This window comes from Calypte anna, chromosome 2 (assembly GCF_003957555.1).
Source record: "Calypte anna isolate BGI_N300 chromosome 2, bCalAnn1_v1.p, whole genome shotgun sequence".
Lineage (NCBI taxonomy): Eukaryota > Metazoa > Chordata > Aves > Apodiformes > Trochilidae > Calypte > Calypte anna.
Genome location: NC_044245.1, coordinates 55,880,016 through 55,894,597, shown reverse-complemented (window position 1 = coordinate 55,894,597; position 14,582 = coordinate 55,880,016). Strand labels below are relative to the sequence as shown.

General features: G+C 37.5%; 1 protein-coding gene across 1 annotated transcript in view; it reads left to right on the top strand.

Moving 5' to 3' along the window:
• The first annotated feature begins 254 nt into the window (after positions 1 to 254).
• Positions 255 to 14,582, top strand: part of ATP2C1 (ATPase secretory pathway Ca2+ transporting 1) — a 60,388-nt gene continuing 46,060 nt past the window's right edge. Inside the window, exon 1 of the mRNA XM_030444484.1 lies at positions 255 to 523. Within this exon, the coding sequence (XP_030300344.1) occupies positions 416 to 523 (108 nt within the window). The 5' untranslated portion in view covers positions 255 to 415. The remainder of the gene's footprint in view (positions 524 to 14,582) is intronic.

Genomic DNA, 14,582 nt, shown 5'->3' with positions numbered 1-14,582 from the left:
GCAGTTTTCTAGCCTCTTTACTACAGCTGAACAAGCTTTAGAAAGGCATTAGGATTTACTCTTTGTAGTGAGGGAGGTTAAGAAAAATCAGGACCTAGTTATTTGAATTTTGCAGCAGAGTATTCGTACCAGAAGTAAGGCTGCTGGAGCATGCTGACAGGGAAATGATTTGCATTTGGTAGAACTGCCCCTCAGTTCTTCAACTCACACTGCCCTTGTGGCACTTAAAACACTGGTCATTTGTTGTAGGCTCTGCATTTGATGTTTTGGTTTTCAGCAGTCGTTCTGCAGAAAAGGATTGTGCAACAGTCGAGGATTACCGATCTTTCAGAAGAGGCAGAAAACATGAATTCAGGTCTCAAACTCCAGATGGGAAAAACTCTTTAACTGTGCAGTATCAAAAATTGCTTAAATCATGGGTAACCTGCTGCATAAGTCTGTCTTCTCCTATTTCATAAACCTTCCTATCCACCCAGTCTGGAAACTTGTATCGACAGTGAAAGACAAGAGGATTCAAGATAAGGTAAAAAGAAAAAATATTCTCCTTCAGTTGTAACCCTGTGGGTGACCTAACTATACTTTAAAGGGAGAGAATCGTAAGTTTATCTGCACTGTTTTCTAGATGTCAGTATCTGGGATTAATGGCTACGTTTAAGTTTTTATAAGAGTTTTGTAGAATTGAGAAAATTGGCCTTGAGAAAAAATAATTTTTGACTCTGAGGAAATTACTGGACACTTAAAGCAATTGGGGTCTGAGACCATAAAGCTTTAAGTAACCATTACCTGTGTGCTGAGGATCATGAAAATCCATATTTCACTGCTGTCATGAGCTGTTTTTAGTGTAACTCCAGTGTATCTTGAATCACTCATCTCCAGCCTAGCTACTGAAGAAGTTGTTACGTTTCCTTTCACTTTTGATAGTCTCGAATCTCCTGCTTACTCTAAGGGGGGGGGAGGCACGAGGCAGGAGGCAGGCAGGCATGCACGTGTTTGAGAAAATTAATTCCTTAAAAACACATATAGAATAAATCAGACTTCCTCTTTCTTAACTCTTCTGTTAGCCATAAGCATTCTGCTCTGCTGTTCTCTGTGCTGTAAGGGCTTTGTCTGTGCTAAGAGATGCTAATTAGTCTGAGATAAGGTGTAGGGAATAGTAGGTATTCGGGCTCTTTGTCATGGAAAGCTCTGCTAAAGAAAAGGTTGAATTCTTGGCCATTGCCCTTGTAGCTTGGTTTCTTACATGTTTTGGTAGCTCATGCTTTCGTGACTTAAACGCAACATGAATATCCTGAGGAGAATTGAATTATTGCTATTTGACAAGGAAATACAAGCTTTCTGGCAGGGTTGGGGGAGGAGTGAGCCTAGAAGGGGGACACCTCTCATGAGATACTCGTTTTTCATCCAGTATGTGCTCAATATTAATCTATGTGATGGGAATTCAGAAACAGCCTATGACAAGGGCTGGAATTCTGCATTTCTTTGAAACAGTTAAACTTCTTTGCTCTGTGTGCACTAGACACTATTGAATAGCATACTTCTCCAAATGGGAGGTCAGCAGGTAAAGAAAGGCACATTCCTATGAGATGATATCTTTTTGGGGAAAAAAAAAAAGTACCAGGGCTATAACTGATGGGGGGTTGGGGGAAATCTGCTTTCCCTACTTTGGTACAGTGATGTTAATTATTTTCTTTCTTACTCCTAATGTTTTTACAATGGCTAACGGCTCAAACAATGTAGGCTTAAAGAAACATGTATTCCTTCTCCTTGGGCTCGACCGATTTTGGCAGGGCTGATACTTTGCAAAAAACCCACCATTTGCTTCTTTGACTCTACAAACACTTAACAGGGGTGGGAAGAGCAGTTGAGCTCAGCAAGTTGCCTGCATGGTGTTGAGAATAAGCTTTTTATTTCTGAGAAGCATTCTTTTATCTAGCAGGGTACGTCCTTGGGATTGTTTACTTAATACTGACTCAATACCTTTTAATAAATATTATCAGGAGATGACTCACTGATTTTTCTTTGAGGATTTTTTTGTTGTTGTTTTCTCAATATTCACCCATTCCTGACCTGGACAGGTATAAAATTAAAGCCTAGGAAGGCTGATAGATCCATGCTAACAGTGCTATTGTCACGCTCCAGTCAAACATCTTTTGTATGATGCTAATAGATTGCTTGTAGTCAAAGTAAGCAAAAATCACAAGCAGAGGATGTGTGCAAGTGTAATTGGCAAATACCTTTGAGTTCTACAAGGTTTGCCCTGATAGCTGAACTTCAGGGGATGCATAGATCAGTTGTAACTTGAACGTTAATTGGTGAGATTTAATGGCTTAGCAACCTGTAACTTCATGCTAAATTAAATCATTCTGTATGTGTAAGGATGTGAATATTTTCAACGCAATATACTTCTAGCACTGCTGCTCCATGCTTCTGGAAGAAATCCATTTAATCAAAACAAGCATTGATGCAGTTATTAGCATGTTAGTCCCAAGACACAAAGCTTTATCAATATAAAATGAACTGAATGTGATGCTATTATTCATTCTCTGTACATTGCCTGATATTATGCAGTGAATGTAATGAGGCTTTTTGAAGAACTGCTGTTTTCTGTGATGTTCCAGAAAAGATATGCATCCTAGGAAACTTGCTCTCTGATCAAACATTTTAAATGAAGTACAGCATTAAAATAAGTGTGATGGTTTCAATCCAAGGTTGGCTTTGCATGCTCACTTCAGGGAGTTGCATTTGACTCTGGAAACAAGACAACTAAAAATCCTATTTACTAGTTGCTTACAAACCTTATAGGAACTCATTAGACATCAGATATTTCAGTAAAAACTAAAGCTGTGAGAGAAGTATTGTTCAGAAAATATAGATTCTGGAAATTATCAAGGGTTGGACTTAATGATCTCTGAGGTCCCTTCCAACCCAGCCAATTCTATGATTCTATGAATCTTATGAAGTCCAAGAGATAAACAGATTACAAGGAGTATGTATCTATGTAAGAACATCCAGACTTGCACTAAGAAAGATAAACCTGCTTGCTTCACGTATACTGTATAGTTTAGGAAGACTATTTCCATACTGGGGGTGTAGTAAATAATTTAACAGTTAGTTAGAAACAGTTAGTTAGAAACAGTTAGTTAGAAACAGTTAGAAACAATTTAGTAAATTGGTTCTTGTCTTGGATTAATTTCTGGAATTATTCCTTACTGACTACTGAACATACCAGGCCTAGGAGCATGGACTTCATATAGTATTGGTATGAGACAATTATTTATGATCTGTAAGATTTTCTCTCCTACTTTTCACTTGGTCTTGAATGTTTTAAAGCATGAAAACCAAAAGCTTCTTGACAGGCTTTATAGAACTGGTATGAAAATGTGTTTTATGGCTATATAGTAGAGTTTCTTTGAGTGTGACATTTTAACAGCATAGTTGAGCTTAGGAGGAAATTCTGGTTAAATGAAGCTTTCATCTAGGCCTATATAGCTATTTCTTGTGGGGAATATGTATTCTTAAGAGTAATTCTTATCTAATTCTATACATAGAATTTTTCCCTGAAAATGATAATGTATTAATATTAATTCAGCCTGAGTAAGGCAATGAATGAAACAATGTCCTAGGATGTGAAGCTGTCACTGTCAGATTAAGTAAATTCTTTTTTTCTTATAACTTAAAAATAACCTCCAAATAAAAATTATAATCAACAAATTTAGGAGATATACCAAAGAAGACACAAGAGTGAAGGAGAAAATATAATGGATGTTTTGATATGGTTACTGCTTTTTATGGGGAGCCAGAAAATCCAAGGGCCTGTGAATTTTAGCCTTGGAAGTAATTGCAAGCAATTCTGAAACAGCAGCTAAGGAGGCCTGGAAATGAATTTTTCTCAGTGACTATGCCATGGGTTGTGGTTTTAATGGCATGGCCAACTAATCCCAGTCAACTCCATTTCTGAGAATATAAATAAAAAAATAATAAATTATAAAGCTGTAGTATAGCTCTAAACATGCTAGTTATTTTCTTGTCACACATAAAAGGCCTATTATTTCAAGGTGTTTAGAGGTCTCTCTGCTTAGATAAAATCCAATAGAAAGCATATTTGTGGCTTGTTTTGTGGTATATATGCTGAGAGGGTTAGCTCATTTCCTTGAAATAATTTTTCAATTCATTTGGCAAGAAATAACTTTTGCATTTGTTGTTAGTTTGAGTGTACCTGTGTTTGCATTTGAGGAAATGGCTTTCCAACAGTATTCTAAGGTTGCCTCTTTCCAAAACATGGCCATAAATCTTAGACTTCCTTTTGAAAATGCCAGATGGATTTTCCTGAAATAAACCACAGGATGCTTTTTTCCTTTACATTTGGCTTCCAAAGGACATCTGACCAATATTAAAGAAAACGGAGAAAAAATTCTTTTGTGCTGAGAAACCACCACCTTTCTTTCTGCATCCTACGAGTAAACAGACATCTCCCACAGCCTCTCCAGCCAATCCTTCTTTAGACTAATTTTTGAGCTATGCACCAAGCACAAGATAAATCCTAAAATAATTTCTCTAGCCAACAGTTCATGTATAAGAATAGTACTCTCAGTAAGAATTAACAGATGGGATCTGATCCTTTAGGGAAAACACCAAATGAGCTCTGGGATCCTAGAACTGAGATGGCACAGAATGTGATTTGTACATTGTGCTTGGCATGAAAATGTGAGTGAAGACAGACTGAGAGAGTTGGGGTTATTGAGTCTGGAGAGGAGAAGGCTCCAAGGAGACCTTATTGTAGCACTCCAGTATCTGATGGGGACCTACAAGAAAGCTGGTGAGGGACTTCTTAGGATGTCAGGTAGTAATAGGACATGGGGGAATGGATTCAAACTAGAGGAGGGTAGATTTAGATTGGAACTGAGGAAGTAGTTCTTCACCATGAGGGTGGTGAAATACTGGAACAGGTTGCCCAGAGAGGTGGTGGAAGCCCCATCCCTGGAAGTTTTTAAGGGCAAGCTGGACAGGGCTCTGAGCAACCTGATCTAGTGGGAGGTGTTCCTGCCCATGGCAGAGGTGTTCGAACTGGATGATCTTAAAGGTCCCTTCCAACCCTGAAGATTCTATGATTCTATGTATGTCTTTAGCTATTTGGTAGCTGCTTTGGTAGAACCCAAAACATAGCTGCTTTGGTAGAACCCTTTTTAGCTGTATCTGTCCTTCTTCAATAACTGTGACCTCCTGGAATAGAATACTTTCAAAGATGTGTAACACCCAAACACTTAATGAAAATAAGATGGGTAAGAGGGAAAGGCATCCTATTAAAGCTGCCTTTAGGAGCAGCATTCCATCAAAGTGACCATGTAGGGAAGAACCATCGTGAGTACTTCATACACTGGAAAAGTCAGACACTCCAGTCACTGTTGGCACCTGTCAGGTATTTTAAAAACAAAACACCAAACCCTACCCTGTATATCTGAGAAAATCCTTGACTTGGTATCTGTCAGTGGCTGATTCCCTGCTGCAGCTTAGTCAGTTAACAAGTCAATAAATCAGAGTACGCCAGGCTTCTGGAGACAAGGCAGGATATTCCCCTAACTGTCAAGGGAGAACTATTCCCTGCCACTAAAACATATTTGCCTTTTTGAAGTTCACAGGGCAATCACTTCATCCTAAAATAATTTGGTTACAGTTGGATTATAGCACTATGCTGCACTGCTCCCTTTCCTTCATATCACATTTAGAACAGTGATGGGACAGGATCTGTAAGTTGGTCTAAGGTCTGAGTAGGAACTGAGTAGAGTTCCTCTTTTGAGCATGTTCTCGTAACAATTTGTCAAGTATTTGCTTGTGTAGTGCCTTGTTTCTTTGCCTTACCTTTTGTTTTCCTCAAGAATGGTAAATCAAAGTCTTATCTCAAAGTAGCTTATGGGAAGACTGTGCTTACAATGGATGGGTCTTTAATAACAGAGAAAAAAAGCTTGCCAGAACACAAAGAGGAAATAAGGTACTGCTTTGGAATAAATTCTTTTGTCAGCCTATACTATGAAATTTTGGTTAGAGGATCTTATGAAATAATTTTTATAGATGAAATGGAGGTTACAGTCTGACTATATAGGTAACAGAGAATTTCTGCCTGTAAACTGTGCAATCTGGATTACAAAAGTAATTCCTCACATCTTTAAAATGTGTATTAGTTGAATCAAAATGGCACTGTTGAACTTTGTCTGTAAATGTAGCCTCTTTATGCCAAGCAATGTTAATATGACTGAATCTGACAAATGTTTGACAGGCAGTTCCTGAAATTATAGGACTCCAGGGATTTTAAAGGACACTTAATGTCCTTGAGTGACAATCCAAGACTTGTGCAAGAATCAGCTCTTCCAGGTGGGGAAGATCTGAGACATCTAATCAGCCTGGAGATGAATTATTGAGGGTGCAGCTAAAGAGTCTCAGCAGAACATATTACCCAGTAAAAGATTTAGCAGTTTTTGCTGAAATAGCTGGTACTTGATCTCTGCTCTGAGATTACCAGTATCTACCATCACACACAAACTAACCTCTAGCTGGGAGGCTAACAAACTAATCTAGCTGTGAATGATTATGTGTCTTAGTGTGTCCAGGAGAGATGAGATCCAATATTGCTAGTGTTGTGACAGTGATACTTGTATTACGGCTGTGGTAGACCGAGTGCTTAAATAAACAAGGGTGGCACCTGTAGTCTTACCTTTTTTTTTGGTTTTCTAAGGATTTCTATATCTAGAGATGCATTTGGTGTAGCTGCCTTAAGTTTCCAGTGTAAGTGCTCTATAGAATATGCAGGTATTACACATTACATAGTACTTCACTACTAGGACAACTAAGAAATCTATATAGCTATAACTGGGTCCCCATTGCTTGTGTCAGACAGGACTAGACAATTTTTCAAACATATGCAATGTCTATACACACATTTTAAGATAAGCAGATTTTTGGTATTGTCATAAGAAAACAATTTATACAAACCACTAAAGGAAGCACTATGCTAAACAAGGATCCTAATCTTAAGGCATTGAGTTTCTGCCTTTTTGGCAAAAATGAAGAGGAGTTGTGGCACCTTGGCATCTTGAAGAACTTATCTTGCCAGTTATCGTCTCTGGAAGCTCTTGACTAATGGTTTATACTATTAAAATTCATATTTTAAGAAGTTGAAAACTTACTAATCTAAATGGTCTGTGCCTTCTTATTCTTTGAAGTCTAAGTTTATGTGGTGGTCTGCTGAAGAATTCTTGCATCACTGACATTTAAAATAGCATTTTATTACATTTTCTGAAATACTACTTTTCATGTAGGCATTTTTATTGACACTGGTATAATCTCAATCAGATATGGCAAGGTTCTTCACATAGGCCAGTATCATGACTGAATGGCTGCTGACAGCAACTATTGTTTAGGGTGGGAAAGAGTGGAGTGGGCTGGCTGCCAGTTCTGAAATCCAGTAAAATGGAAAACCTTAACAGAATAGGCAGTACACTACAAAGCTTAAAGTTTGGAGAGAACCAAAGATGGACTTCTACAGCATTATGTGAATAACTGGTAGAGCAGTGTATGTAAACACAAGTATGTCAAGGATTGAAGGCCAAGAAAAGATTTAAAAACTATGATACATTCCATTATTGTAGCTTTATTTGTGTACAAAGGAAACACATTATTTTTAAATTAAAATATCTGTCCCATTCCATTCTTCCCTCCCTTTTTAAACTGTGAGTAAGTCTGCCAGATTTAGGTGGACTGTATTTAATTTGTGGAGCATTTGCAATAGTGTTTTTAATGCCATGGAAACACAAGAAACCCACCAAAATTTAGATTGCATTTAAAGTTCTGAGACAGTCAAACAAAACAGATGCTTGTGGTTTCTGTTTTCTTAATTGAATTTAAGCTGTGCCCTCTCAGAGTAGCTTATCACACTATCAGAGGTATTGAACATGTGTTACTACTAAAAGGTACTGGGCTCATGTGCCCTCAGTAACATGTCTGTATTCACATTTCTCCCCAGGAAATTAGACAGAAATACAGCAGAATTATTTTTGTTACCATATTTTTAAAGAATTAGAGCAGAAAAATCCTCAAGAGGCATTAAAAAATTCTAGTGCTTTTTTATGCTAGAAACTATGGGACTGTCAATTCCAACAATTAAAAAAAAATTACTTTGCTTTTCAAGTTCTGATTTCTTTTCAGAGAAATTTCATTTGGCCATTTTATTCAAGTTTTGAGGCTCATGCTTTCAAGCTTTTCTATGCAATTAAAAGGATTAGAAACTTTGCTTGGTATAATTGCACAGCTTCAGGAACCAGCACATAACATCAAAGAATGTGATGTTATAGCTCAGGAGCTGCAAATGCTATTAACACAGCAGTATTATAGGAACCGAGCTTTTGGTTGTAGCCTTTCTCTGGTGTTCACGCTATGCCATGGCTCTTTCTTTTTGATATTTGCTTTGCATCCACAGAAGTATGTTACAGGCCTGATACACAGCTTGAATTTGGTTCTTAGGACAGAGGAAGGAACGTGAATTAATGAGATGAATCTTAATAGTGGTTGCCTTTTTTAATAAATTGTGCATTGCTGTTTGAAACTCTCAAACCTGAACAAATTTAATGTATTTACTCTTTCAATTACAGTGCTTCAAGAGGGCACTGAATTTGAGCTGGGCTAATTTTATGTGGAAGGACAGGATGTCATGCCACAGCTCTTTTAAAAGGTTGAATGGAATTATTGTCACAAATTACTAGGCTTATTCAAAGTAATGTTAACATAGCCCCAGAAAAGAGTACTGCTTGAAGATAGGTGCTTGTAGAGCTTGTGTACCTGCTGTAAACCTGGAACACATTAGGAAATGTTTGCTACTAAGTTCTTGTTGGGATCAGAAGTTGTTGTGTGAAAGGCTGCAGAAATGTCACTTGTTCTTTTCAAAATGGATGTACTTTAAGTGTTCTAGGGCTTGGGGGAAAAATAATGGTTTTCCTGTTGTCACAAACTGCACAAGAAAAGGCAGTTTCAAAGGCTTTGGCAAGTCTAAAGATAGACCTTATTTTTACTCATGGATTTTCAGTTTCTCTGATACAGTTCTGCATTCTTAAAGCTTTGAGTCTAGAAGTAGGATCTTGATTAGTCTCGATAGGATGTAATAGCTTTATTGCTGCAATGCTTAATTTCATCAAACCTAACTATCCGCAGATATTCCAGTGAGACCATGGCTTAGGATATAACAAACTTTATCAACAGGAAAAACTGAAATACTACAGTTAGCTTATTCAAAATCCTTTGTAATCTGTTCCAGGAAATGAAAAACAGCATCAGACTGTTTACACATTATTGAAGATGCAAGGCTCTAAACAATCAAAGATCAAGTTTTCAAAACGGGTAAACAATTTTGAGTGAAAAATATGGGAGATTGAAAAGACAATTTCTTAAAAGCACCTGGTTTACTGGAATCCGTATCTACTGAAGAAAATTCTCAGAGTCCTTTTCTGCAGCTTCAAGACTAGCAAAGCCATGATTATGGTTTCCACTGCATACATCAGTAACATTAATCCATGTTAACTCTACAATGTCAGAGGCTTGCAGTGACAGGTTTGGGTTTTTTCCCCTGTCAACAGGTCAATGAGTGAGAAATCAGAAACATTTAAGGCTTGGTATCTTGGTCTTAAGCTCTGCCAAGGAAGATTTATGTTGGATATTAGGAAGAAATTCTTTACAGAGAGGGTGATCAGGCATTGGAATGGGCTGCCCAGGGAGGTGGTGGATTCTCTGTCCCTGGAAGTTCTTAAGAGGAGGCTGGATGTGGCACTCAGTGCCATGGTCTGGCAACCATGGTGTTAGTGGATCAAAGGTTGGACATGATCTCAGAGGTCCTTTCCAACCCATCTGATTCTATGATTCTTTTTAGTTCAGCTTGATAAATAAGCCATGGATAGGTAGCTGGATAGATTTAGGACTGGATATAACATAACGATAGACAAACTAATGTTGGATATAAACATGCAGATTGATAGTTAAGTAAATCATAGATAATATGAATCATAGAAATATACAATGTAAGATATATTTGTGATATGGTAAGTATGATCTCATAACAATCATAACTTAAGACATCATATAATATGCTAGTATTATAATCTTCTGACATTACATATATTAAATATGTTAGCTCCATGATAGAAATGATATATCTGATTAGATATAAACAGATTCTGATCTGTTTTTAAAGAGTATATAGAATCTTTTGGGTTATAATTTACTTTAAACTGAACTTCACATAGGAGGAAATCTTTTAGCTGATCTATCACTGCCAGGTTTCTGTAGTCTATACATAGGGTTGTTTCCTCAGAATTCTTCGAGAGATCTTTAAGGAGGCCCTTGAAGATGGAATGGGAACTGCCTAATATTTTTACTAAGAGAGAAATTTGGTTGGCTTTGGGTTTTTTTTCCTGAATAGGCAGTTGTCATGTTGAATATGTACATAGCGTCCCTATGAGCCAGATGGTGGGGAGGAGGGTATACAGTACAAGTTTTCACTCTTCTAAAATTAAATCGCCCTCTGGTGCTTCTTGGCTTGTTGCAGACAAACAGAATGCATTGATTTGCTAGAAAGGAGATAGAGGAGCATCTCAGGGCCCTTTTAACCCTCCTACTGTGACCTGTTAGTGGAATGTACCTTCCCAATTCATATGGAACTGCCATAGGATTTGTCCTTCCCATACCCACTCCTGCTGTTGGGATAGAAAGAAAGTAAAAGAAATATATTCCGAATATTATTATTTTAGAATTGATTATTTTAGAATTGGAGGTAGTAGAAAATAGGAATGTGGAAACATGTAGAAGTTTTATCTTGTAAAGGATGGTACTTTGTGGAAACATGTAAAAGTTCTACCTTGTAAAGAATGGTACTTTGTTGGGAGTAGGAAAACTATGTGCTCAGCATTTATTTAAGTAGCGAGATAAGGATAAGACTCTGCATATCAAAGTTAGTTGAGTAGAGATAGAAGGAAGCTGGTAGTAAAAACAGTTTGGAAGTAATCACACACCTGCTGGACATTAACCAAGTAAAGGAAGGTGAAAAGGACACAGCGAGGAAGATGTCTTACTTCATCAGGGGAAGACTACTTACTTCATCCCCATGACCACCAAGAGAGACGCATGCAAGTGCAGAAGGGGCCAGTGTCACAATTCACTGGTGAAGCAATCTACACATGCATATGTATTAGAAAATGCTGTAACCTGTTGAATATGTAATTAGATTGCAAAATTTTCCAGGATAAATTGTGGCCACGCTGTGACTGACTTCCGAGCCAGGTTTGGGTGTGTACCCCTGGTTCCCGGGGCCTCGAAATAAAGCACCGCATATAACTTCTCCCGAGTGGTTATGTGTCTGTCTCCATGCTAACACTGCCAGTTTCAGCTGGGGCTGTATCCAGCACTTGGTGATGTATGGACTTTAGCATGTGATTTATTAGCTCTAATGTAAGAGCTAAAGTTAGGTTGAAGATGGTGATGTTGCTGGAAAAGGTTCTAATTTCACTAAAGTCTCTATGTCTTGCATAACCTGTATGGGCAGTTTTTATTCCTCCCCTTGTGGCCTTATTGTGGGGTTTGATTAAGAATGCCTCTGAACACAGATTTAGCCATTCAATTCACCGCTTGGAGTTACCTTAAGGTTAGGGGTCTTTTATGTTAGAGCACGTTGTTGCAATAGAATCATGCTACAATAATTGCTTTCATCAGTAACCTCTACTACCAATCTTAAAAATTTGACCTCAGATCACTTTTGTTAAGACATAAGGGAGGGAAAAATCCTCTGAATACTTGATTTTCATTCATGTACACATAATAGTAGTTCTGAAAATAAAAAGGAAAGTGGAATGTGAGCTCTCCTCTAAAAGAAAAGTTTATAATTAATTTGTCCCAACCTGAAAAGCTACAGCATGCTTTCACTTGATAAAAATTTTGGCTCTCCTAGTCTGAATAAAATTACAATCAAACACATGATGCTTAAGTTTTTTTTAACAACTTATGTTATTCTTGCCAGGAGCTAAAATCTTACAATTATGTAAACATCTGTTTACTGACTGCCAGCTCCTTGCTGAGTATTACCTTCACCCCATTTTACCCCCACCAGTAATCTTGAAAAAAAATTTGCAAGTGCTAAGAGACTTGGCAGGATTACTTGTCTGTAATATATGCAGCATTCCTGCAATTCTTGGCACATACCAGCCTCAATCAATTCAAACTGAAGTACTCAACTACTGCTGAGGTTTTTTTTAACAGTTTATAGTTTGGGTTTTGAAAGGTCTTTATTCTCCACAGACACAATCTTACTAAAATGTAAGTGAAATGTTTTAAAAGCAAATGAGGTGCTCTTCTTTCCTGTTTAATGAATTGCAGTAATCCTTTGGCAAGACATAAACCTTTACTAGGGAGCAGTTTTCCACCTTTTGCTATACTTGGGTCATAACATGACTGTAGCAGCAGCTGATGGTGTAGAAGAGTAGTGTCTTTGATAGTAAACATCCTAACAAGACATATTTCCTGCCTCAGCTAAGGCTTCCAAAAGTAACTTGCTTCGAAGCATATCCAATTTTAAGCACAGCCTCCTGGGATGTATCTCTTAAAGGTAACAGGAAACTAACTCTTTACTTCACAAAATTAGTAGAATTGTTTCAGGATACATGAAACCTCAGTAGGCAGGAGAGATGCTCTTCTGGGGGCTTCTACTTCAGTTGTGAAGCTTTTACCAGAGCATATGGCTTTGAAAACCATCACTTAGGGTAAAACAGGAACAGCTAAAGAGCTTTATATGTCCTTAATGAAGGGAGGTGAAACCTCTGTGAAATATGCAATTAATATTTTTAACTATTTCAAAATAGGGTACCTGGAGAAAGAGAATGGCAAGTGAGTATGGAATATGTGGGAGACATGGAAGCTATCAGAAAGAACAGCATAGAAGATGAAATACAGGTTTGAGACAACAGTTGAGAGCTATGGTCAGAAAATTGATTAATATAGTATTTTCCTGAAGAACAGATTAAACCAGATTTTCTTGAATCCCTGAGAGTGGATGTTCACAACAGTTCAAGCTGATTTAAGGTTGGTGCTACCATAGTCCTGCCCCTACCCCACTCTACCTTCAACAGTGGGGAGTTCAACAGTAAGTTTTTTTTTTTGAGGTAGGCATTCTTTTTAGCTGGATCACCCTGTGAGTTGCGTTACCAGGAGAGGACAGTTCCAGGGCCAGCATGCAGGAAGTGCAGGACTGAATACAAGCAAAAGGAGAATCACAAAAGTCTGATTTTATGTCAACTTAAACTGCTGTGGTGCTGCACCCCCACTCTGAATGTTGAATATCAGTGGGGATGTTATTTAGGGATGGGAGGAGAGGGTTAAATTTAATGGTTTCTAAAAAATCAGTGAAATCTAATTTAGGACTGCCATAAAGCAAAGTTCATTAATTAGCATAATTGCAGTGTCAAGACAGGCCTGAGCTAAGGTAATTTGCAAATTCTTCTTACATCTTAACGTGCTCAGATTTATAAACTGAAATGACTATATGTTTCATCCGGGAAAATGGTATCATTTATCTACTTTTAAACTTAGTGATCTGATTTAAAAAAAAATATATATGTATACTTATATATACATATAAACACATACATAAAGACATTCAAACTTTATGTAGAATTACTGTGGACTTTCCTCTGGAGAATTCTGTTCAGAGATGAGATAACTGCTTCTACAAGCTATCAGTGAAACAGCATGGATGGAGAGAATGTGGGGAGGAAATATGCAACACAGGGTTTACAAATGATATATGCCATTTAAAGTATGTAAATGAGAAGCTCCAGTATTATCCCTCCCTTGTCCTGACTCCAGCCATAAAAATGCCAAGCACTGGTGAGTTTTTGACATCAAGACGAAAGACAACAAATAATGAGATTAAACCAACTGAAAGTCCATCTTAACAGAAAGTAGTATTTTCTTCCAGAGAAGCTAATTTGTGCTCAGTCTATTTGAGGGTGGTTTGAATTATACCTAAAGCAAAGTAAGGAAAAAATTGAGAAGCCTGTTTTGACATAAGGATCGCATATGAACCTTTTCTGCCCCAAAATGAAGTGCCATAGAAAGCTTTGTTCCTATTAAAATACTATTGATGTTATGATTCAGAAAAAAAGCTACTCTTATTCTAAGGCATAAATAAACTAATGAAATTAATAAAATATGTAGTAGATTTGATTTGCATTACTGAACAATGATGGAATTTAAACAAGTGCATCTTTAAAAGGATCTGGAAGCTCACTTCAGAGCAAGTCCTGCAGGTGCTGTCATAGTCTGAAAGGTGACTTCAACAAAATTCTGTATAACAGATCTCCAGTCTGTGAACCATGCAGTTACAGGTATCTTCTTTTGACTGCTTCTGGTAGTACTGTAGCAAAAGGGAGTAGTAGAGATAAATTAATTTTGATCCAGAAGACTTAACCAAACTTGAAGTTAAGCTAGCCAAAAAACCTGCTGCAGGTTAAGACTTATCTTTTCACACCATTAGACAGAATTCTTTCTTTCTTTCTTTC